Genomic DNA, 25,776 nt, shown 5'->3' on the forward strand with positions numbered 1-25,776 from the left:
AGAACATGTTCAGAATATGGCAAGGGGTAATGATCCCTTCTGGTGGCTACATTAACCTTTTTGAGATCAACGCACACTCTGAGTTTCCCATTCTTCTTTGGTACGATGACTATCGGAGAAACCCATTCTGAGTGCTCAATAGGGTATATGAATCCACATTTTACAAGCTTTTCAATTTCATCTTGTACAATCTTTGCGTACTTAGGATTCATTGGGTAGGGACGTTGCTGGATTGGTTTAGCAGTGCTAATCATTGGAATCGTGTGTTGCATCACCGAGGATGGAACACCCTTCATATCACGATATGTCCAAGCAAATATGTCCTTGAATTCTTTAAGAAGCTTTGTAAGTGCACCTTCTTCCGCCTTGGTGAGGTCTTGAGCAATAAAAACTGGTTTAGACTCCTCACTCGGATCTGCTAAGTCTATCTCCTTAAATACCGCAGGGCCATCGTAGACACCGCTACTCCCATTGGTAGGCATTCGTTGGGCTTTTGTGTAGACCACTTTACGTTCCCCTGTGGTAAATGATTTGAAATGCTCGGGTGCAGGGTGTAAGTCTACTGGTTCTTGTTGTGCCAGGCTTTTTTCTTTCAATTCCGCTTCCTTTTGTTGCTGAGTCAACTCTTGGTTTTGCCGCCTTCTTGCAGTACGACTTAGTTTCGGCTTCTCTTCGATTTCTAATTGGGTGACGTCATGAGGTTGCAGAATACACCACATGACACTTTGGAGGTATTGTCCCCAATTATCCGCTAACTTTCGATGAGCATCAATGGCTCCTACATAACTAAGCCATTCTGCAGTGGATCTTTCCTTGTTTATTGCAGTGCGTACATTAGCTCGATAGCGTTGGTGCTTATGTCTCGTTTTCTTCTTACCAAGTTTTTGATTTTTGTTTCTGTCAGATTCGAACTCACTTGGTCGATTTTCACTTGTGTCCCCCTCACTTTCAGATGAACTGCAGGAGGTCACTGTCCTAGGCCTTGAGCACCTTGTTTCCACATTTGGGTGAATATTTGATTCATCCCCTCCATCAGGCTCAAAGTCAGTTTCTTCTTGATATTCATACTCAGAGTTGCATTGGTCAGAGTCTTCGCCACTTTCAGTGTCATTGGAGGTTGCCGCTTTCTCGCCATCTGGAGTCAAGTGCATAACACCTATCATGTTTATTGGCACTAACGGTGGCATATCTTGCCCCTCAGGTGTTACCCAACTTGTGCCTCTATTTTTCCATGTGTCTATGGTTGCCGCTAGGTGTACCCAATCCACGTTATCCAACTCAGTCATACCCGGTAGGACATCCATATAAGGAGAATCTTTCCCATCATCAGTCTCTTTTTTGCATGTATAGCAATACCTTAACGGGGCGGAGTGAACAGTGGTATCCGATCGATTATCGATGATAACCTTGCTTCCTAAAGGATGCGCACGACCATTCTCAAGATCAACTCGAATGACAGAGTTCTGGAATTGTAGATAGACATGGTTTTTCGACCAGTCATGCACCATTTGTGCTTCCCTCATGAAAGGACGTCCTAAGATCATTTGATATGACATAGGATGCTTGGAGAAATCCATTACAATGAAGGTATGTCTTACCTTGTATCCTAGAACCTTGATCTTAAGGTCCCTTATCATTCCAATAGGTTTAGCAATAGTTCCGTTTGCCATCTTAACCACTATGTTTGTGACTTCGAGGTGAGGTCTCCCCATAGATTCCCAATAGTTTTTAGTCACAATGCTCACTCCAGCACCACCATCAAGGATTCCCTTTAGAGTTAATCCCTTGTGGTAGTAATGGGGAGGGTTGCATTAGATTCGTCACCTTCAAAGTACTGTCCCAACTTGTTAACAGGTATTTCAATGACCGAATCTTCATCTAAGTTGGGTTGTAGATCCCAATGCTCCCCTTCATCTTGAAGCGTGTCGGGTCTATCCATATTTGCAATTTGTGGTAGCCCCGCCTTTAGCTCTCCATTGAGAAATGCTCGAAGAGCTAAGAATAGCTCAGGATCTCCGTATAATTTGGATATGATCGTGGTTCTGATTTCAGAGGACATGAAATCCATTAGCTTGGACACATTCAATGGTACTTTTCAAGATATCGCTCCTTGACTAGGAACTGGTGAAGATGGAATCACTTCCTCTTCAATGGGGTCAGGCATTCCCTCACTAAACATTCTTTCCAGCAAGAAGGGTGTTTGCCCACTTCCTAATGTCCTATTCTCACTTTCTTCCCGAATGATACTAGGTATAGCTAACGGTTTATGGTTCCTGTGAGGTTGATACTAGGTATAGCTAACGGTTTATGGTTCCTGTGAGGTTGAACTTGCGTAGGAAACACTGTGTCTGGAATTTTGATTTTTCTCGGGTTTGGCTCCAGTTCTCTTTGTGTTTCTTCCACCGAACCCCTTAAGTGTTGCACTTGTTCAATCTCCTCAACTGGGTTTAGGTAAGTTCCAATCTTTTTCTTGAGGGTTTTTGGCCCACGGGGCTTGTCTTGGGGAGTCTCAGTCAGTTTGGGTGGTCGAGAGGGCATTAATTGACTTGGTTGTGGGGCCGAGGAAGTTTCCTTCTGTTTCCCCTTATTTATATACTCGCTTGATTCTCCTTCATTGAGCTCTCGAGTGGGTTCCTTCGTTAAGGTAGTGGCTTTGGTCCCCATGGTTTCTATTGAATTAGAATCATCTTCAGGATCATTCATATACACGGGGTCGTCTCCCATTCCTATGTTAGTCTTTGAACTAGGCTTGGAGCTCGTAGCATTAAGCGATCTCTTCCGCCATGTTTTCTTTTTCTTTGCCTGAGCGATTGATGCGGTATCCCTCTCTTCAAGAATGTAGTTTTGATTTTGAAGCATTGACCGTGTAACTACATTCGCGGGTACAACGGGTGTGGTTCCTTGTGCTTGGTTGGTGACCTCAAACAAATTCAAGATATACTGCTGATTATGCCTCAAGAAGGTTGGTTTCGTGAAGTTTTGTCTCAAAGTTTTGTGTTTGAGCATGGAAAAATGCTCTATGAAGGGTTGCTATGTATGGGATTTGTGTATCCCATGAATCTTGTGTGGAGGTGCATGCTTGTCAAGACGATGGCAAGTGAGATGGTGAACTCAATGGAGTTCACATGTGTGTGCATCAAGAAGAGGATGCACTTGTGAATGTTTGCTCAATGAAGGACAGCAAAGAAGGGGATGGAAACCTTGGAAGTTTCCACATGTTATGCACCTATGGTTTCATTTGAGAGACCATGTGAAAAGCACCCTTAAAGGTTCAGCATGCAAAGAGAAGGAGCATGTAAGTTGTGAGCTCAATGGGGAGCTTTGGATGGCTAGCGGCCTTGGATTAGGCCAAGAGTGAATCTTGTGAAGGGATTAGCAAAATTGCAGCAAATGGAAGGCTTTGAAAAGCCTTAACATGCTTAATGTGGAGATATTGCTATAATAGAAGCAGCAGAGCTGAGAAAGCAAACCCACAGTAGCATGTAGGAGGCAACTTATAGAGGAATGATTGCCATGATACATCAACGCTGGAAAGAGATAGCCATGGCAGAGCTACAAGTTGCAGTCAAGTGAAGGCGAAGACTGGTGGCCAGCACAGGAAGCAGCGTCAAAATCCACGACTAGAAAGAGGTCTGTGAACAGAGAGGCAACGCCACAAGCTGCCATTACAATCACCAGCATCATCAGGAAAGCCGGAAGGCAGAGGGTCTGCATCCAGGCGGGGGGCTGAGTAAAGCTGCAAACCACCCCTTGCCAAGTACACATGCTGGAGTTGGCGGGCTAGCTGACTCTGGGCGCGCCGCAAGGAGCCCGGCAAGAAACGCCGTCAGGGCTTGTTCATCGCGCGAAGGGTGGTTGCGACGAGGGAGGCCAAAATAGCAATGAGGAGGCCGCAAGAGACGGAGCCTGGAGAAAGGAGTCGTGCGCAGGATAAAATTAATGCAATGCACTGCAAGAAGAAAGCAGGCATCAACGGCAACATTTGAAGGATGCTCATCGCTATAAGCATTAGCACAAGCAGCAGAATCATTGAAGATGTAGAAACAGAGGTAGTCGAGGAGAGAAGCAGTCAAGAGGAAGGAGACCACCATAACTGCTGTGCAGAAGCAGTCTCGAGAGGAAAGAGAAGAAGACCCTGTGTGTGTCAGGGAACCTGACGACTGCAGCAAAATCGACTCGTCGGCGCACAGAAGCAAATTCAACGCAGGCAGGCAGCTTGTAGAGCGAATGGATGCCTCATGTTTTTTTTCTTTAAAAAGAAAAAAAAAAGATAAAGGTCTTAAGGGAAGATTGGCACACACATTTTTTGTAAGGCTCATTCACATGTTTTTAAAAAGCAAAAAGTATCAACCTGAAATAGTGGAAAAATGTCAGTTTCACCAATACAAAGCCGATGATTTTTTATATTGGGTTCTCTGCCTGGCTTTGGCCAAAAAGGCTTTGTAATTTTATTTTTCACCCAAATATGATGATGGACAATCGTCCACGAGCATGCATGCTCAAAAACAACAAATTTTTTTGTAATCATCCATGGTATGAGGGTAACCATGCCCGAGCTCACCGAGAAGCTCAAAATGGTTGTTGTGATGTGTGCAAGAGCGATGCACGCATGAGGTGCATGCGCATGGGTTGGTTCCCACCTGAACTTACATGTTCAAATCGGACTCATTCAGTGGTTCCGTTGTGAGCGAGTCAGCTCAAAATGGACTAGGTGTCTAAGACACGGGCACACATGTTTGGTTGATGGACACTCCAATGTATCATTGAGGGAGAGTGTTGAGAGGTAGCGTTTACGGTTGTGCAATGCTACATTGATATGGGTGATGGGTGATGGGTGAGTTGTGGAACACCTCGATTAAGAGGGGGTGTTGAGAGATGTAATCGCGGTGTTCCACAATTCACCCATATCAATGTAGCATTGCACAAACGCAATCGCTACCTCTCAACGCTCTCCCTCAATGATACATTGGAGTGTCCATCAACCAAACATGTGTGCCCGTGTCTACCATCTTAGACACCTAGTCATGGAGCTATTGTTGAGTGTGCAATCTCTCTCTCTCTCTAGTCACGGAGTTTCTTGTGTGGTTTAATCCACCTTAATTATGTTGCTTAATCTATGTCCTTCACCATGATCAAACCCATTTTTAGATCGTTAACATGGTATCAGAGCTTGGGTGGGCTCTTGGTCATGGTGATTATTATGTATATTAGCTTGTTTGTGTGTTTGTTTGATTAAGCATGTTATTATAGTTCATTTTTATTAAAAAAAATTATGCACACTCTATTATTGTTCTCTATTTGCATTTTAGAGAGGAGTTCAAAGCTGAAAATCAAGATTTCAGCATTATGAAGACTATGGAGTCTTCATCAAACATCAAAGAAGCTACCCAAGAGAGTTGCAAATGGAGTTTTGCAACAAAGAGAAGATTTGCATCAAGGGAAGATGCAAATGGAGTTGGAGACAGAAATTTCTGTCATCATCAAGAAGCTGCCAACAAAGTTTGTGAAGGTAAAAGTGTGATTTTGCCTCAAGTTTTTGTTATTGAGCATGGAAGAAGGGTTGCTGATTTGAGGAATGTGAAGATTCCATGGTTCTTTGCATTTGGGCAAAGAGTGGAGGAGGTGCATGCTTGTCAAGATGATGGCAAGTGAGATGGTGGACTCAATGGAGTTCACATGTGTGTGCATCAAGAAGAAGATGCACTTGATGTTTGCTCAATGAAGGAGAGCAAAGAAGGGGATGGAAACCTTGGCAGTTTCCACATGTTTATGCACCTTGGTTTCTTGAGAGAAACCAAAATGGCGAAGCACCCTTGAGTGGTTGCATGCACAAAGGAGGAGCATGCAGATTGGAGCTCATGAAAGGAGCAGATTGGAGCTCATGAAAGGCCATGTTGATGGCTATGGGAAAAGCCTCAATGAGAGAGGTTTAGAAGAGGCAAAGAGACTGAAACTTGAATGGATGCATGCATATTTGGAGCTCAAATGGGATCTCACAATGGCTGTATTGATGGCTATTAGAATCCAGCCTGAACGAAGGCTATCAAGAAAGTTGAAGAAAGCTTCCAATGGAAGCTTTGAGAAAAGCACATGCAAGCTTGCAGTCTTGGTAAATTGCAAGCACCATCAGTAGAAATCTCTTGAGAGTGGGGTAGTGAGTGCGCTCTTCAACCCTTAAGGTTCGATACCAATCTCCGGCCTTCCCACTCAAGGTTAAGCCTAAGGCTTTACACTTATGCAGCTTATTGTGCTCTTCCCAGGAATCACACACGTGTTCAAATACTTCAATGTGCTTCCTAACATCCTCGTGTTACCACTGAAGTTTTGAGTGAGCTTAGCCACTTGTACTGCCTTGCTTCTAGGTTCTCTCTCAGGCATACCCCGCATGTTTTCCGCAACAATAGATCGTCCGATCGTCTGAGCAAACGCTGCGAGATCACCTAGGTGAGCAGGCATAGCTGGTGGAGGCACTTCTAGGATAGCCTGGCTGATAGGAGTTGGCGTTGGTCTGAGTATGTTGGCAAATGACGTAGGATATGATATGTGGCTAGGCCTAGCTCCTCTTGGATATAAGGGTTGTGATAAGGCGGTCGTGGAGCATACGCCATTGGCATACTAAGAGGCGTAGGAGCTACATGAGCATGAGTGTAGCGATAGGTACATAGGGTCGATAGGCACTAGCACGCACTGTTATAGGTACTGTTCCACTAGGTAGCGATGTCGTACTAACTACAGTGGTAACAGGTGCGCTTTCTGTCATGCTTATCATTGGGGTAGGCATTGTGGATTCCTTAATGGAAAGTTGAGCCAAGGTTGGAAAGCTAAAGTTACTGCTCGTGGGCTCATCTTGCATTGAGACTCCAGGCGAAACAACATACGAAGGGTCTATGGGACTCACCGAGGGAGTCTCCAATGGTGATAGGGTTGGTTGTTTGGCCTTGCCCATATCCAAAAATCTCATAGGGCCAGTGGAATCTAGGTTCACTCCCCTATTTTGCCTCTCAAATTGGATAATTCTATGAATAACCTCACATATCATTTGTTGTTGCTCCTCTAGATTAGTGGCGCTAGATGTAGATCGTAGGACTTCTAACCAACCTACATGGTATGTGTAACCCGTGTATAGGTCAATTAGAGTCTCTGTGTGTAGATCATATTCCCAATTTTCATTGAGAAATATCCCATCAAGACTTGGTGTGCCAAACGGTTCTTTTGAAGTGGACACAATGTCACTTCTTATGGATTGGCTTCGAGGGACCTCTACTTTAGGAAGAGCATAGGAAGGTGGTAGCTCAGTAGGACCCTCATTAAACAAAGTGGGTAGAATATCCACATGGACACTCTTTGGGAGGGTAGGGTCTACATAAGATGTGAATGGCGAATCTACTACCCCTCCTTCTTCATTTACTTCGCTTGTCACATGTTCAGAGCGTGTAGCTCTACTAAAGGTCTCTATTAGACGACTAAACATGCTAGATCCGGGTTGTGAGGCCCACACTGGCATGTTTTGGCTTGTCTCCTCAGGGTTCTGGTAAGGTGCCCTTCCATGGCTTCTGAGTCAGAGGATGAGTCACTATCCACTATTCGTGGATCTTGGGTTGCACTCCCTTGGGTTCCAGCCGAAGGCCAAGATGCCAACATGGAGGGATGGTGTGAGCCTGCGTAGACTGAAACGCTTTCTAGTGGCTCAGGCTCTAGCACCCGACCAGAACGTAGATGCATGTGACGTGGGTACCCTACGTGCGTTGGTAACTACCCTTGAAACTCACACAAGTGGTTTCTTAGGTGTTTCGCACCCCGTTTTTACTTGTTTTTAGATTGTTTTTAGATTGTTTTTAACTCGTTTTTTACCCCCTTACTTACGGTCGAACTTGGACTAGAGTGTGTGATAGCTCGAAACGAGTGTATCGTTTAAAGGGTCCTAGCGTGCTTTACAGCACCATGTTTACCTATCCAGAGCTCCTGTGGTCCTCAAAACAGTCCGTTTTCCTATGGGGGAAGGGGCAAAAGCCTATTTGCTTGTGGAGGAAAGGGTGAGGGCTTTATCCCACATGCTCACTTTAGTCCTTGGGGAGTGGGCTACATATAGGGCACAACTTCCCATAAGCTCTCACTTGAAAGAAAGCTATGGAGGCTCACTCTCCTATATATATATATATATCAAAAGACCGAGATCGAGGTCGGGGTCGGAGTCAATTGGGGGTTTTTCTTTTCAAAAATTTTTTCTCCAATTAAAAAATCTTTCCTCTCCACACGTTTGGTTTTTTTTCTTTAGAATTTAATTTTTTATTTTTTATTTTTTGAAATTAATTTTTTCTTCTTTTTTTTCTTTTTTTTGAGATAAGTTTTCTAGGGTTTCTTTCTAGGGTTCAGCCTTGGCCGCGGTGCAGTTCACACACAACACAGGTCTGGGGATTCAAAAATCCCCCCTCACACGCAGAAAACCAGATAACAGAACCCTCGCCCACACGCGGAGCGGAAAAATAACAAAAGAAACAGAAATGCAGAAGACAAATTGCAGAAACAGATTGCAAAACATGGAAACACCTCAACAACAAACACACAGTCGCTTTCCTGCAGTGTAAATTAAACTTCACGCAGCAGCCCGAGCTGCAAACTGGAGCTTGGTGCAGGCCAACTCCCCGGGCAGCGGCGCCAAAAATGTGCGCTTTTGCCGCCAGGTCATGGCTGGGGATTTACCGAACACCGTATGCAAGCCACGAATGGCTGCAAGCATACAACCAGGGAAGCAAGCTCAAACAGAATGCAAAAGGTGTGTCACTCACCGCTCAACCGCCGCCTTGAAGGATTCCCGCGTCGCAGTGAAGAAGGAGCTGCCGTCGCCGCTCTACCGCCTCTCCGCCGCCGTGCCGCTACACAGTGCTCGATCGCTCTCTCACTCTCTCTCTTTCTCTCTCTCACACACGCAGGAGAAGGAAACCAAGGAGATAAGGCAAGAGCACTCTTGTATTCACAACACATGAGAATGAGGATTTTAGGGTTACATTTGACTCTTATAGGTGACTTGGCCGTTCACACTTGGGTGCCCATACATGGCCGGCCGATCCTAACCCTTATCCTACTGATATTCAAGGTGCGCCTCTCATCGGCGATCACCCAATCCCTTCATCCTTAACATATGGTGCCGACAAGCCCGGCCCATGACTCAGAATATTTAAATTAATGACGTAAAACATAGTACGTCTCAATGTCCGTCACACATAGGTTAACACTCTCTCTCTCTCTCTCTCTCTCTCTCTCTCTCTCTCTCTCTCTCTCTCTCTCTCTAAACAAATAGGAGAGCATTGGGTTCCACCTCGACTCATGTGCAGACACCACCTTTAAAGAAGTCGAAGGAGTTCCATGGAGGCCAAGTAGCCAAATGCAGTAACTTGCCCATGTATTGTGGCCTTACCCATCCTTATTCCCATCAAAGAAGAGCCACCCATGGTGCTAAACCCTAAAGAAATCCATGCACACACTTTCATGTGGCACCCCTGAGCAACCTAAAGGCTCAAAAATGTCACCCCATGACCCCATAACACCCATGTGTGCCATGTTGTAACACTAACTTACCTTTAGGAACTAGAAAGATGAAGCTTAATCAAGCATACCAGCAAAGCCAGTCGCAGTGATATCAAGGCTTTCATCATGGATGGGTAAGCGACTCTCCACCTTTGCTACTTATTAGTGAGGCCACATGGTAAGCCAAAACCTTAAAACCCTATTACACATATGTAAGGTAGCATTTCTTTTTAGTTGTTCATGTAGATATAGTTGGGAATGATTAAAAGCTTGAAACCCCAAATGACCAAAAATTAAAAACATGCACATGCATCTACATGCACATAACACATACACACACCCTTGACTACTTATGGTAACATATGCATGTATATGCACGCATGTATCCCCCCCTCTTAACCCCCCCCCCCCCTAGCATGAAAAATTACCCCCCATAGGTCCTTAAAAAGTTCTCCACCTAAATTTTTGAAACCCTCCCTCCTTTGGAGAAAATTTCCACACAGATGCACACCAAAAGCAAAAACAAACAAATCCCCCCCCCCTCTCCTTTTTGGAGAAAATTTACACAAACCCCTCCCCACACCAAAATAAAAAACAAACAAACAAATGTTGAAAAAAAAACATACATCTTTAAAAAAAACATACATCTTAAAAAAATATTTAAAAAAAGGATTGCATATGCCATGTGGGAACGCCAGTCCACATTGCTACATGGCACTGGGTGCCATATTATCACCCCAAAAAAAATTCTAGAGAGAGGAGAGTAAGAGAGAAAGAGAGAGAGAGAGAGAGAGAGAGAGAGAGAGAGAGAGAGAGAGAGAGAGAGAAAGAAAGGGAGAAAAAGAGGGCGAGAGAGAGTGCATACAAACCTCCCTCCAGAAGAGAACCAAGAAGAAAACCTAACCATGGAGAAAAGCCCAAGAATCAACATGGCTTCGTATCTCCCTCTAAGGAGCAAAACATGCCTACAACCATGCTAATTAAACAAGATAGAGATGCCTAGGAGGTACAAAAAGCCACATGCATTGGCAAGGTCAGCATTTTCTGCATCTCCCTCTAAGGCGCAAGATATGCCTACAACCATGTTAATCAAACAAGGTAGATATGGCTAAGAGGTATGGAAAGCTACACGTAAAACATGGCTACAACCATGCTAGCCAAACAACCATGCCTAGGAGGTATGGAAATTCGTATGCCAAGGTCAACATTGTCCAGCATTTCAGAATTTCACCCCTAAGCAACTCTGTATGCTTCATTTCTTCTACCATCATCACCATGCTTCAAGCACACAGGCCGAAGATCCATCGCTCAAGAAGTGCGCAGATACATTCAGCCATGTCTAACAAGCCACTCATAGCTCACGGTTACAATGTTCATGCCATACCTAGGTTCTTCCATTCTCATGGGTAACCCAACCTCATTCCCACTCGTCTTATTGGCCAGCCTTGTTATACAACATCAACACTCAATTCCCTATCTTGAACTATGTGTAAGAGTTGGAGAGAGTAGACAAATAAGTCTCAAAGAAAGTAGTGTGTTGGCTAACCTTGCTACACATCAACGCTCAATTCCCTATCTCAAACCATGTGTAAGAGTCGAAAAAATCAGACAAATAAGCGTCAAAGAAAGAAGTGTATTGGAGTTTTCATTGAAAGGAGCTTCTACCCAGGCACACATTTATCCCAATGCCTATGTACGACACATACGGGATCTACATCTAGTAGACACATTAATGGGCACCGATATCTCAAGCACGTGCATTAAGTCTCATTGTCGACACCATCCAGGTACAATTTTGGATGAGGGTACCATGGTACGACCCATCGCATGGACCTTTCTCAAATCAATAGGAACCTTTCGTGGCCTCTTTTCTGGCCCCACCTCTCATTGATCTACATTTCTTGCTTTGCTAATACCAAATCCCTCGAGCCACAAAGGTTGCCCAGCTCCATTGTAGCTATGGGCAAAGCCAGCTACCATATGCATTAACAATCTAATGATCCTGAGTCCCCAAGAAAATGGATGTTGAGTAAATATCAAAAAAAAGTAGCAAAGAGAGTCGAGGAAATAGTTGAGTTAGATAAATCTTCAAGTTAGAGGATTAAACACAAGGCACACCTTCCACCCATTGCGTATACACATCACTTGCATATTTCACTATGGTCATCACATTTTCATGTCTCATATGTCACGGCACACAAACACATGCACCCGCAAGTAACCTCATCAACGCGCCAACCCTCAAGGTAATTTCTCTAGATGGGGGGAGCATCGACAAGGATGCAAGCCTAGCAAATGGTACGTCACTTGGAGAATGCAGGTACCTCCAAAGAGCTTCAATGCATGCAACCTCTATTTTGACTCCACTTTAACACCAACACAACCTTGCCCTGGGGGGCTGACATGTTTGTCTCGAGAAATCCCAATCTCTACCCATTCAAATCATTCAACCATAATCTTGATGCTCATTCAGCTACACAGGGTGCAAACTGCTTCTGCCAATTATCTAATTGTGAACGGTCCTTGCCATTTCCACAACAGAAAGAGGCCTCACACATGAAGAACTTCTACATCGCCTATACCTTTCATGCCACCTCGAAAAGTTACCTACTACCACCAGGGCTTCCCAAAGCTTATCGTCAATATACCTTACATCCACAACTATGGATTAGTCTCGCATCCTATCACTTAGCCTCACACACCAACTTCTTGGTGTATCTTAAGCCATCCCCACGTTTCCACCCTGGCAGAAACTTCACTGCCAACATGGGTGTACGGACGCGAGCAGTATTAGGAAGGGGCTATATTAACCACTCCGTAGGCTAACATGGTTTTACTTGCCCGACCTACCGTAAGGCACTTTGCTATCTTTCTCGCTTGGATGGACACTTATCTTTTGTAAGACGGCAATAGGGCATATAAAGCAACCTTACCTTGTGCCTAATGTTAAATAGGAAAAGTCTAAAGACTTCATGTACATACTTTCTTATTAAGACTAGTAATGGAGGCTAGAACAGTTTGGCTGGTCTAGTGTGAAAACTAGTCACTTGTATATTAGCCATTTTTTATAAGAAGTAATATACAATCATTCCCTTGCACTAATATAATTGTGATCTCTCCTTTTGCTTGCTTGTGCTCTATTGAATCTTGCATGCTTGATAGATGCTTTCTAGATAGGATTGTTTATAGGTTTTCTACTTGCATTGGCCTCCTCTTCTTCCCCCACCTTGTGTGACATAGAACCATCTTGAGAAGGACCATCTCTATTTGCCTCCATCTAGGCAAAGAGAGCTCTCGCTTTATCATCCCATTGACAAGAGCATTCCGATGTGACAACAGGTGAGGACGCGAGATGCATGAGGCAAGCAAATGAGGAGACCATCTTAGTAATCTAGCTACACATCTAAGTGCTAGCATAACAAGTCCTTGCTTTGTGTAGGTGCATAGCTCACATAGAGGCTTTTTTCAAACTTTTATAAAGATCAAAATCTTAACACCCAAAAAAAAAAGACAAGGTGTTTAGCTTAGATCAGTGTTAGTAATGTGTTTATTAATTATAACCTTACATCAACTAAATCTATCTTAATTAATAGAAGCTCTAATTTTAATCAAACCAATTTATATGGAAAGAAAAGATTAAACCCTAAAGGGTTTTGGTGTGTAACTGACCTATTGATAGCTCAACATAAAATCTTAGATTGAAAAATATGTTCCTCGGTTCAACATTGCTTCAAGTCTTTGCACAAAGTTTAGGAGATGAAATAGGGAACCTTAAACAACACATTTCTCACCTTAAATAAAATAAAAAACATGTTGACCTTATCGATTAGATGCAAGTTTTAGAATACACAAAGATTCAAGGAAGTAGTGAGCTTGTATACATGCAAAGATTAGCAAAGGAGAACCTCATGAGAATAGAATCTTGATTTTTTAGGCTTACATCGTTTGCAAAAAAGTAAAAAGAGACCATAACATAGCATATGTAATAGGTGAATAAAAAACCCAAGCTAGATATACATACATGTATGTCTGTATGTATGTGTACACATACATACATACATATATACATGTATGTATGTATGTGTATACATACATGCATGCATGTGTATAAATACATACATACATGTATATATACACATACATATACACGTGTATGTATGGATATACATACATATACATATGTATGTATGTATGTATGTATGTATACACATACATACACATGTACACATACATACAAACATAAATGTATATGTATGCATACATACATACGTGCATGTGCCACCACACGCACATGTGGGAGAGAGAGAGAGAGAGAGAGAGAGAAACACATCCAATTTCATGCGAGTTTTATGATAGATAAGTGTGTGTGTGTGTGTGTGTGTGTGTGTGTGTGTGTGTGCACACATATATAAGTAGAGAGAGAGAGAGAGAGAGAGAGAGAGAGAGAGAGAGAGAGAGCGCTACCCTACTAGCAAACTTCCATGTAATGGCACAATAGATGTGACTTCTTTTGTTTTGAGAGTTTAATTATTATTAAACTCTACAAGTGCCCAATTTTGAACCCAAGATAGACGCGACTTCTTTTGTTTTGAGAGTTTAATTATTATTAAACTATATTAGTGCCCAAGTTTGAACCTAAGGTATGTGAGGCGTGGGATTTTTGGGATTTCTATCCGGCCTCACGTGGTGCTCTCGAGGGATACTTGACCGCACCGAATATCATGCATCTATATGGGGAGGAAGTGTAACGAGCGGCGAAACATGGACCCGTATCTAGGCACACTAGAACGCACTCACGCACCAGCGGTCCAAGGTGTTGCCACTCCAGCTAGAGCCCATCAGGTTGATTTGTCTTGGTTTAGAATGGGCTTCCAAATATATTTAGCAAGGTCTTGAACTTGACTTCATACAAATATTTAGCAATTCAAAAAGGATACAGCATTTCCTTCATTTTTTTAAGAGATTAGATATATGTAGGTGCCAAGGTTCGGAATCCAAATGTATTTAGCATCCCACATGTGATTCCAACCAAACAAGCAAAATATTGTAGCATGGGCTACTCATAAGCCATCCTAGGATATCTTGGGATTGTGGATAGATGAGCATAACAATGATGGGGATGGCTCAAAAGAGCTAGTTCTGCAATGGCAGACAATTCTAAAAGCTGGAATGCAGTTGGGAGGAAGCAGTGGATCGACAACAGAGATGAAAATTTCGCCACCTTAAGACAATCTGTAAAAAAGAAATAAAAGCATGGATAGTTCTCTTCATGAATCTCAGCTAGGAAATAATGGCTTTTAAAAAGGGCCTCCAGACAGCATGGCTTTGATAAATGGGTGTTTATTATAGTTGCAGGCCACAATGCACATGGTCTTGACTATAAAGCATGAAAGAGGAAAGACAGTGGAGCCCATTCTCCCTTACAAAATGGGGAGCAGCAGGGATCACGACCCATTTTCCAAGACGAGAATGCACGACCAACATCTATTCTCCAATGTTGTGGTCATGGGGAGTTGGGAGAATGGCCACCATTCAGACATGGGGACAAGCTACAACACTGCAAGTAAGATGCACTACAGCTCTGCAATGTCAGGGACATAAAAATGCATTTCCAGCCTATTGGCATGGATGACTCTGCAGTCACTTCCTGTGAAGAAGGCTTGCCAATTGCACAGGTCAGATCTTGTTTCCCAACCACACATTAGTAACAATTCAAAGGTCATTCTAGCTTCCAATTTCAATGGAGCTGATAGCACAGCTCATATCTTGTTTCCACGACCACCACATAAATAAAATCAAAGAAAAATATCATTCTAGCTTCCAACCTTTTTTTGGAGCAGAATAAAGGATAATTTCACGTGACTAGAGTAAAATTCTGTCATTTACACTTTCTAGCCATAGGAGAGCTCCCAAGCAAAAAGAGTCAAAGAAACATGCAAGAATTTACATCTCTCTCTCACATTCACATTCAAGATGCTCGATTCCTGAAAAGATAAGACAGACACTAAAGGTAATAATAATGTACAGTTCATCCTCCGATTCCTAGGCAACATTGTAGAACCATCGCAACCCCCCCTTTCCCATGACTTTATGTACAGCACTAAGGTATGTGAAAACTTTACAGCTTTTGATCAGCTTGATAATCTGAAGTAACAAGACTTTTCTCCCATAAGCACTGGGTCCTTTGCCGCAGCTTCGCCCTCTGGTCATGTATCCTCCTCACGCCATTACCAACGACAACAGTCGAATAGATCACATGTGTAATAATTGGTGCAAGAATGTTCCCAGTCTGCACACAACAATTTAATGTTAAAATAAGAGAAGTGATTTGGTGTAGGAAGCCTCCATCTGATTGATTCAATAATGATTAAGCACTAGCAATTTCCATTAGAAAAACTCAAATTTACCTGCATCCATTCAAATCCGATATATAGGGCCAATAAAGAATCGAGAAGTGGAGAATATATTCTCCTCAACTGTCGGCGCTCATACCATGCTGCACAAACCACACACATCAATGATTAAGATTCCACAGAAGCCATCAGCTCAAAATAAGCTCGACCAGAGACTCAACCTCAACTTTACCTGCAAAACTCTTCTTCAAATCTCGAAGTGAAGTGCGACTCCTGCGAACCGGAGCAATGACATACTTGGGATCTGTGCATAACACCAAACTTTAGAAAACTAAGCACTTCTCTCCCCCAAGATTCTATCATCGACGCTTGTATCATTCTCATGAAGATTTGGGGGGGGGCGGGGTGGGGGCGGGGGGGGCACATGGCCCGATGCATGTATCATGCAGGTGAGTACAACGGTCACCATGCCCATACATAAGACATTTCTGGCTGTTCATCCAATGCTACACAACAGATCGATCCCCACATCATTGTGCAAATGGGCTGTTCAAGCTTTGACGCTCTGGATCTAGGGACTTGGCTGGGCATTTGTGAAGGCTTTTCCATGGTTCTCTAACAGCAGCACAAGGTGCTCCTTCCAATTGGCCAAGAAACATAGCTGTGGGGTGTGTCCAAGTGGCTTCACTGGAAAAAGTTTCAAAAAGTGTTGGTAGACCCTTTCGATACTCAAGTCTAAAAAATGGAAAAGACAAGATGGACCATCATGGTGGGGTGCAAAAATCTCTGAAAATGTGTTGATTTAGTTAACAATTCTTGAATAAAAACTGAAGGATAATAATGTGCTCTATGGCCCCCCACTGACTGGTAATGTACTCTTAGCTTGGTTTGTCAAACGCATTAATATAGTGAGGTGTATTCACCTTCTTTAAAGTAAAGACTTGCAATCAAGTGTACAATGCATCCACAGACATAATCAGTACACTGGCTAAATAGATTTTTCCAGAAATACACATCCTCTCTAGTTGAAGTAAGGCCAGCAGGTTCACAGCTTTCAAAGCGGAAGAAGCTGATATGGCAAAACTTGTCCTGCTTGGAGCAAGGGCATGTCCAGCCAGACAGACTTTTAAAAAAAGGCTGCAGCCGATTGGGATAGCCCAGCTGTAAAGGCATGCACCTGGAAAAAGCAGTTCCCTGGTTCAAGTCATGCAGGAGAACAGAAAGTGTAGGAATTGAAAAACTCCTATACTTCCCCCTTGTCCGCTTGGTGGGGCCCAACTCAACAGTGGACAACAAGCTCAAAGCTTCCTAGCACACTCCCAAGCAGCCTAATAGACAATTGCCCTATATCATGATTTTCAATTAGATTACACCATCTGTAATCCTCTAGAAAGTCTGTCATGTTAAGCATCTTGCAGCAGCATCCTGCCACATCAGTGCACAATTTGGACTAACCAACAGTATAATAATATTAATTTAACACCAAAATTTAGCATCCTACCACGTCAGGGCACAATTTGGACTAACCAACAGTATAATAACATTAATTTAACACCAAAAGGTCTTCTTACATAGACAAATACCTTGAGGAAAGGAAGTGATGAAAAGAATAGAGCCAGTAAGGGCAGCAGTGACTACGGCCGCAAGTGCATGTGCAAATGGCGCCAAGGAAGGGAAGACTCCAGTCTGTATTAACAACCTCGAAGAAGTAAGATGGAAGTAGCATTAGAGCAACAAGAAGCATAATACACTAGCCCTGTGAGTGAAACATGAAGCAGTGTCCCTCTTACCAAAGCTGCAATGCCATCAATAGGTTCTCTAATCTTATCATCACTCAGGAAAACATGTGCCAGCCCTCCCTGCAGCAACACCAAGCCATCAATTGAATCATTCTCAATTTCATCCATTCAATATAGTCTAGACAGCACACACGTTAGAAAGAATGCTGACCTGAATAGCAACCCTGAAGAAGAACTCCTCTGCCACTGCCGCCATTGATACCACAAAAATAACCTGATGAACAACATCCATGGGTCACTTACTAGAAAGAGACATTTTGCTGACACAGCATGTCATGGAAAAACCCGCATCTCTCCCCGAGTATATCACTACCCAATGAGATGGCAAAGACCCCATGGCTTAAAACAACCATACAACATAGATTCACCCCTGCAAACACAGCACATTGTAACTTGACACTTTCTTTGAGTTCAGATGCATGATGTTGGCATGGAACCACAACTACACCCCGGTAAGTTAAAGCTCAAACTAATGGCATGGAGTCTCATCACCATCATTTGTTCCCATAAGAAAAGTCGTGAGAGGAGGCATTGGCATACCTGCCACGGTGACAAGCCAACAAAGAAGCTCATCAATTCTTCATCCTCTACGTCCCTGATTGCCCTAGCAGGGTGTGACTTCTTGACTACTTCATCCTGCCCAATAATAAGCCATATGACTTTAGTATTTTCACAATCATGTAGCAATTGAAATTAACATTTTTATATATATATTAGGATGAATACTTACATCAAGAATGAATAGAAGAGCCATCATGGGGGGAACAGCATACCCTAGCCCTTGCATAGCTACATTGGCAGATAAGTTGAAACCCCCAACTTTGTCAATTCCAATGAAATGGCAAATGGTCTGTCCAACAAGTGCCATTGCACCATACACACCTGCAAGTTCCAAATAACAACGGATGAATGTGGCATGCCAAACATTCATCTTAAGAGTATATATACTTACAAGATATGACATTAAGCTTAACACCTGATGCACTCTTTATTGTTTTATTACTATAGAAGGGACTTTTCCCAGCACATGGTGGGGAGTGGGGTGGAAATGGCATATACATGCACAAAAACAGACCTGTAGTTAATCAACCTCCGCACACTGGTCGTATGGGGGTTTTCTGACAGGTGAGGCTGGAGATGTGCGCTCGCATGCGTCCGTGCATGCATGGTGTGTGTGTGTGTGTGTGTGTGTGTGTGTGTGTGTGTGTGTGTGTGTGTGTTTATTCACAACAAAAGACCAAGGACCAAGTAAAGACTTAAAGAGAGGCATACCGATGGCGTAAGTGATACGGAAACCAGCACCAATCTGCTCCCACAGTGGGTCATTTTGCTCAACTACGGTCATAGCTTGCCCTTGAATCCATGCTCCATTCTGCTGATGCACTCCTTCAAATTAGACAGTAACCTTCACAGCCTTATTCCAACAAGGGAGAGGGCAGAGAATCCTCAAAAAGAAAAGAGTGGTATCAAAAGCTAGGTATCATCATTCACCTCCAGGGCTGAGACATCTGCAGCTTTCAAGGCTGAAACCTCTGCAGCCTTCCCTACGCTTGTATCCTCGGAAGCTCCCTTATGCAGGGCATGGATGCATAATCCGGGCAGCTGATGAGCATGTCTACTGGCAAAACGGGTTCTCTTTGGTGCAGAAGGCAGGGGCACGGAACCCAAGCCATGGCTGATTGTGGTGGAGATGGGTTGCAAAGATCTGGTGGCAAAGGGTTCGCCCAAGTGCGGAGAGCAGCCATGGCAGCTCAAGCTGGCAAGAGAGCCTTGCGCCATGGCTCAGAATGATGGCATGAGGGAGGCGTCAAGGGGGGTGTGGGATGGATGTAAGGAGGGTAGAAGACTGTCTGATTATGTCTGGTCGAGCTTGAGCTTTGCACAGCACAAATGGGAAGATCCAGCTTGAGCAGGTAGAAAAGGCTTATCCACGCTCCTCTTGACTAGCTGTGCGGAGGACGTTAACTCGCTATGTATCCTCCCCCACGGGGGAGATTTCGATTGCACCACGAAACCTCCTACGAGGCGTTAGAGAGAGTGTTTGTGAGAGAGAGACGGGTTAGAGAGAGTGTGTGAGAGAGAGAGACGCGTCAGAGAGAGTGTGTGTGAGAGAGAAGAGAAAAGACAGGAGAGAGAAAGAGAGGGAGGTACTCAACGTGGATAGACTGCAACATGAGGGCACGTGTTGCAAGAGAGAAGAAAGGAGAGAGAAAGAGAGGAGGTTCTACATGGGACCACCGGTGGGACTTGAACACAGGTGCATCATGGCCTTTATTAGAGCCTTCGCACTTCCAATCTGTCCCACTTGTGGATGGCTGAGAGGTGGTGCGAGGATCCTCTTTTATTACACACACTATGGGAGAGAGAGATAAATATATATATATATATATATATATATATATATATATAAGATAGTGTTTGAAAAATAATTTGTCCATTTTTTCAACTTTTGTGGAACCCCATCACAAGTGTCCCAATTATTTAACTACCTTAGGCGGGTGTCTTTCACAAAAAGTTCTCACATAAGAAAAAAAAGGTATCTCAAGACCATCCCCATCACATTCATTTTCTATGTTTCTAATTAGGGGAAAGTTAATTCTTTGTTTTATCTAAGCAACCAAAGCTGCACTACAAGGTCTGATTTATGTACCTCTTATAGAAAAAATTTCTAAATTCACACGAGCAAGATCCCCCGCTCTCAAAAAATCAAGCCAACCCATCCATCCATGGACATTTTCAACTACCACTGTTTTTTTTTTTTATAAAGCATCAAAAGATGCACTACAATGTCTAACTTCTATACTTTTTCTGGGAAAAATCTATATTTTTACGGGAAGGATGAAAAATGAAGCCACCCCATCCATCCAAATGTTGTATTCATGATCTTAGTGCTCATTTTCAAGCCTTCATAATCAAGTAAGTTATTATTTAACAAACTAAACTATAGGCCTACTTGCAATAAGTGTTTTGGCCTACCTAGAAAACCTTACTGGCATTCTTGTTTTGACTTAACAAACAAGGGTGGCATGTACACATGATCATCCATCCTCCATTGTGTTTGAAAATGTTCAGCTTTAAACACTTACACAAGAACCACGCAAACATAGTTTCACATTGACTGCAAATTTGAGATGCATTGATAGAGAACAACTAAAATGCCATTTCTTCAAGATCACAATAGAGGAAAGTTGTGACTTCGAGTTATTATGTGCGCAATGGTGTCTACTTATAGAGTTATGTAGGAACTATGAAATAGCTAGTCATATCTAATCACCCAAAAAAAAAACTGGATGAAGATTGTTCAAAGTCAAGTGGCATAACTAGCTTATGTCCCACAATCTTATAGATTTTGTAGAACAAATAAGCTAAGGTATTGAAAGATCTTCCTCACAAACTTCCTTTGTTTTTGCAAACTTCATTAGATAAGAAAGATTCCAAGGCTCTTACAACCCAAACATTGCATATTTGCATAATCTATACCAAAAAGAAAAAGGTGAGTGCAATGGGGAGCGGGGCGGGGTGGGTGACCTCCTCAAGAAAACTTCATTAGAGCTTCCAAGGCTTTCGCAACCCATACATTGCATATTTGCATAATGTATGATACCAAAAAGAAAAAGGTGAGTGCAATGAGAAGCACGTGGGTGGCCTCCTCTCAAGAAAGAGGCCTCAAGGTGGGCACATGGTAAATGGGTCCACCTAGTTATGGCATTGAATGAGAATAATGTGATTATTAATTGATTAATTCACATTCTCAAGATCCTCTCTACCACCAATGTGTATGTGTGCAAGCAATGGAATGTGATTAATAATCCACATCACAAGATCCACTCTACCTACTAACATGGAATGTAAAAACTAAGAACAATATGTACATTTTCAAAATCGACCAAAAGGCATTTTTTGACGGGGTAACATTGGGTCCTTGTTGCAAGGCCTAAAAGAAGAAATTACATAAACCTTGAAATATCTTTCTGGTGTGATTGTAAATTGGGGGTTTTTATTTTATGACCAATATCTTCACCTCTCTTTAAGCCAATCCACCCTCTCTTATAATATGATTAGGGAATTCAACATGGTCTAGATATACTCTCTCTCTCTCTCTCTCTCTCTCTCTCTCTCTCTCTCTCTCTCTCACACACACACACACACACACACACATACACACTCGCTCACTCAAAGATATTGCATAAGAAATAATGGAGGTTACAATTATGTGTGCATTCCATCTTACTATTAAAGAAACATGATAAAATAATCTCAAGATATTATCTACATTGTACAATTGAAGAAGATGTATTTAGGAGTGTTGGATGTAGCATTAGATTAAACAAAAGAGACCATGGTGCCCCATGAGAAAGCCTACAAGAAAGTTCAATGGGCAGCAAGTGGGTTACCTCAAGAAAGAAGCCGAGGGTGGAACCACGAGGTGGATACATGGCACTAATGGTGGGAGGCTAAGCACAAGGTCCACCTAGCTATGGCACTAAATGCAAATAGTATCATCATTAACTAACTATGAGAGGGGGGGTTGGAGGGGGCCATTGGGGTGGTTGTGTTGGGTTGTGGTGTTAGTTTGGTTTAGGTGTTGATGCCTATTCTTTAGCTTTTTCCTCTTCCTAGGTCCACTTGTAAAGCTCATAATCACCTCTCTATAATATGATTTTAAATGAACTCTTTTAGGAACCTCTACATATTATAGGTTCAAGATGTAGAACTCTCTCTCTCTCTCTCTCTCTCTCTCTCTCTCTCTCTCTCTCTACAATCTAATAAAACACTAAAGGAAAAAGTTCATAAGACTTGATCCTAGCTTAGCTTTTATATTGTCTCATTTGTCTTTTGCACATTTGTTAATACACACAAGACTTGATAAAAAATTTGTAATCATTAAAAAACAAGGGGGTAACACCAGGTTCATAGTAGGATGGAGGACCAAAACAAAATGAATCCATGTAAAATTGGAATATCCTCTAATTGTGATCATAAATTGAGGATTATGACAGGGTGCTTTTTTTGGCGAACAATTACAAGCGAGCAGTCTTGCGAAGCTAGCGAGTGGTTAAAAACGTAACACATGGGTACCTCTTGTTCCCTACTCTCTTTCACTCTCTCTCTCTCTCTCGCTCTCTCTCTCTCTCTCTCTCTCTCTCACACACACACACACACACACACACACACTTCACATGTATTGATAAAAGTCGCTTCCATACAGGAGACATTGAATATAAATTCCTTGGAAAACAACAGTAAGTGTGCTTGGTTGAAAACATAGGACATTTCTCTCTCTTTCACTCTCTCTCTCTCTCTCTCTCTCTCTCTCTCTCTCTCTCTCGATATTGATGCATTTACACACCAACACATTTCACACTTTTGTAAGATATTTCACATGTAGCACATAGGACATTTTTCTCTCTCTTTCACTTACTCTCTCTCTCTCTCTCTCTCTCTCTCTCTCTCTCTCTCTCTCTCTCTCTCTCTCTCTCTCTCTCGATATTGACACATTTAAACACCAACACATTTCACACTTTTGCAAGATATTTCACATATAACACATAGTACATCTCTCTCTCTCTCTCTCTCTCTCTCTCTCTCTCTCTCTCTCTCTCTCGATATTGACACATTTCAAACTTTTACAAGATATTGATAAAATTCACTTTCATACATGAGACATGAATACAAAATCCATGGAAAACAACAATAAATGTTTTTGGCAACCAATGACATGGTCATCTCTATGACTCATATTCCATGTGAGGCGCTAGCACTACTTGAAGTTGTATAATCTTGCTCCTCCCCCAATTTGGATACTGATATGGGTTGGTTATATTAGACTGTGTTATACCATAAGGGTTTGTCATCATTTCTACTCCTGGTGGTGGTGTATAGTAAGAAAGTTACCGAGATATAGAAGTAGCACCACGTGGTACATATGAAGCATGCCTTGGAAACCGTTGGGGTTGTCCATGCCAAGGTTCCTCCAACGAAATTTGAGGTTGCATGCTTGCTTAAATAGTTTTCTTAGATTCTTTACCTTGAAACCACATGGAACCCAGGTCTATGAGCACATCTTGCAAATAAGCCAACTCCTGATTATAGCACAGCCAATCATTTTCTATGCTTATACAATGTCAGCGAAGCTCCTTGCATGCCTTAGCCATGACACCAGTGCCTGCAAAGCAATCCAGTACTAGTTCCCCTTCCATTGTGAAAGTACCAAAACAAGGAGCCACCTGCCAAAATGAAGAAAAACTTAAGATCAATGTCTTACATTGTATCAAATCATTACCAATAAAAAACGCGTAGTGTTTATTCTATACCTTGCAGTCTCAACGGGCTGCTCAGCTGCACCCCGTAGTGGTTGATTATTTATCCCCCTAATGTGGCATGTCTTCCTTTTAGACGGAGTGACTCACTTAGGAGGTCAGCGTAGTGTGTAAATCCAGAGGTTGTAGTAGCAGATGCATCCTTACCATTCACTCCCATATATGTTGGAGGTCGGACGCTTGGTGGGTGTCGAGCAAATACCCCAACAATCAACATTACTACACGCACACTCATGACATACACCTCGTTTATTTGAATAATAATTTAGAGTTTTCTTTTAATTTCCCAATACTAGAAGAAAAGAAAGTTGTGGTTCATACCTCTTCAAAATCTATCTCATCAGAGTGATGATAGTTCTCTTGCAACTCAAGATATAAAGTGCATTGTAGAGCAAGATCATGGGCTCTAACTGTCTCCACCACATCACCAAAATGATCACCAATGCAAGTGCTTACAAAGGTTCCATCCTCTCTTAAGAATTCATTGCCAAGAACACATGCAGCCTCAACAAGCTCTTTATTCCAAATGTTCCAATGAGGGACTAGCGGAGTGTCCTTATCTATAGGCAACCCTGTGGCAAAATCTGCCCACACCATTGAACATCCTCCCAAAGATGAGGACTGGCTTTCTATATTTTCGAACTTGTTCAAGCCCCCAACAAACTTTGCCAGCCCATTGTAATGCATGGGAGCCAAGTTTATATTAGAACCCTGTTGGAACTACAAATACTTATGTTTAAAATACAAGTTGGGGTTTTTATGCACTTACTGTGAGATGTTTCTCCCAATTATATTGTCGGCTATTTTAGTGATGTTTCCCAAAATAGCCATGTGCTTCGGTAATATATTTCGAAACACTTGTGTAAAAAAAAACCAAACATGGTTACACAATTAAACACATGCTAAGGAAACGATTGAATAGCTATATCCTCCTTTGAATCATCATCATCCTCCTCATCTTCGCTTACAACCTTTCTTTTCTTTGTGACTTTCTTCCTTTTCTGGGGACCAATTCTTCCCACATTCGACTTGCCACCCTTTTTTTGTGCAAGATTAGTGACACTTTTGCCTCACCCACTTGCATCTTTTTTAACATTTGTATGCAATGCTTCCCCACTGCCTGCCCTAGTTACACCTTTCTCTCCATGGTCTATAGGTCCTCAGCTCCAGACCTCTTAGGCTGATGTAGATCTGCTTCACAAAATTACGTTAACATAGAGCAAGGCATGCAATATATCACATGGCACCGAGCATGGATAATACCTTTCCACAAGGCCTCCTCGTTAGGGGGGTATGTCCCATTGGCATAATCTAACCACCATGGGCACAAACTCCAGACCTCTTGTTCCGCAAGTTCTTCTATCCAGATTTCTAGATATATGCCATTATCTTCAACCTCACTCAACACCCACTCATATGCGGGATAACGAAGCTCGGGGAAAGAAATTATGTCCCTCATCAAAACCCACCACCTGGTATTAAATAGGATAATAACAAAGTTGTCTTATCAGCATACCTATACCTAGTGTACAAGCAAATTGGAATGAAATATTCTATTCTAAGCATACCTATATATGGTGCGTCTTGCTATACATATGAGATGTGGCTGAGCCAATGCTGTGATGACCGAAGACCACATTGCTTTTTGCCACAATACAAATGCGGTGTCGAAATGTTTTGCTTTGCAATTGCTCAAATAATCTTTAAAGGACATTATTCCCTTTGATTCTCCTTCCGCATGAACATCCTGCAAGATTGGCTTCTCTTCCTCTATTTTGC

General features: G+C 42.5%; 1 protein-coding gene across 1 annotated transcript; it reads right to left on the minus strand.

Moving 5' to 3' along the window:
- Positions 1-15,506: 15,506 nt before the first annotated feature.
- Positions 15,507-19,788, minus strand: LOC147609839 (uncharacterized). Its single transcript, XM_086786684.1, has 10 exons — positions 19,169-19,788; positions 18,950-19,049; positions 18,408-18,559; positions 18,218-18,313; positions 17,829-17,891; positions 17,669-17,737; positions 17,462-17,564; positions 16,111-16,182; positions 15,933-16,021; positions 15,507-15,814 (listed from the first exon to the last, which is right to left on the minus strand). The coding sequence occupies exons 1-10, from the start codon at positions 19,454-19,456 to the stop codon at positions 15,644-15,646; spliced, it is 1,203 nt and encodes a 400-aa protein (XP_086642810.1). The 5' UTR covers positions 19,457-19,788; the 3' UTR covers positions 15,507-15,643.
- Positions 19,789-25,776: the final 5,988 nt, after the last annotated feature.

Source organism: Cibotium barometz, chromosome 50 (assembly GCF_041138505.1).
Source record: "Cibotium barometz isolate CiBa-2024 chromosome 50, ASM4113850v1, whole genome shotgun sequence".
Lineage (NCBI taxonomy): Eukaryota > Viridiplantae > Streptophyta > Polypodiopsida > Cyatheales > Cibotiaceae > Cibotium > Cibotium barometz.

Excerpts from the sequence above, each read along its gene's own strand:
- LOC147609839 (XM_086786684.1), bottom strand. The coding sequence starts at position 19,456 with ATGGCGCAAGGCTCTCTTGCCAGCTTGAGCTGCCATGGCTGCTCTCCG. Across the intron at positions 16,022-16,110 it reads TTTGAAGAAGAGTTTTGCAG|CATGGTATGAGCGCCGACAG; the intron begins GTAAAGTTGAGG and ends TGGTTTGTGCAG. Across the intron at positions 15,815-15,932 it reads TCGGATTTGAATGGATGCAG|ACTGGGAACATTCTTGCACC; the intron begins GTAAATTTGAGT and ends TGTTGTGTGCAG.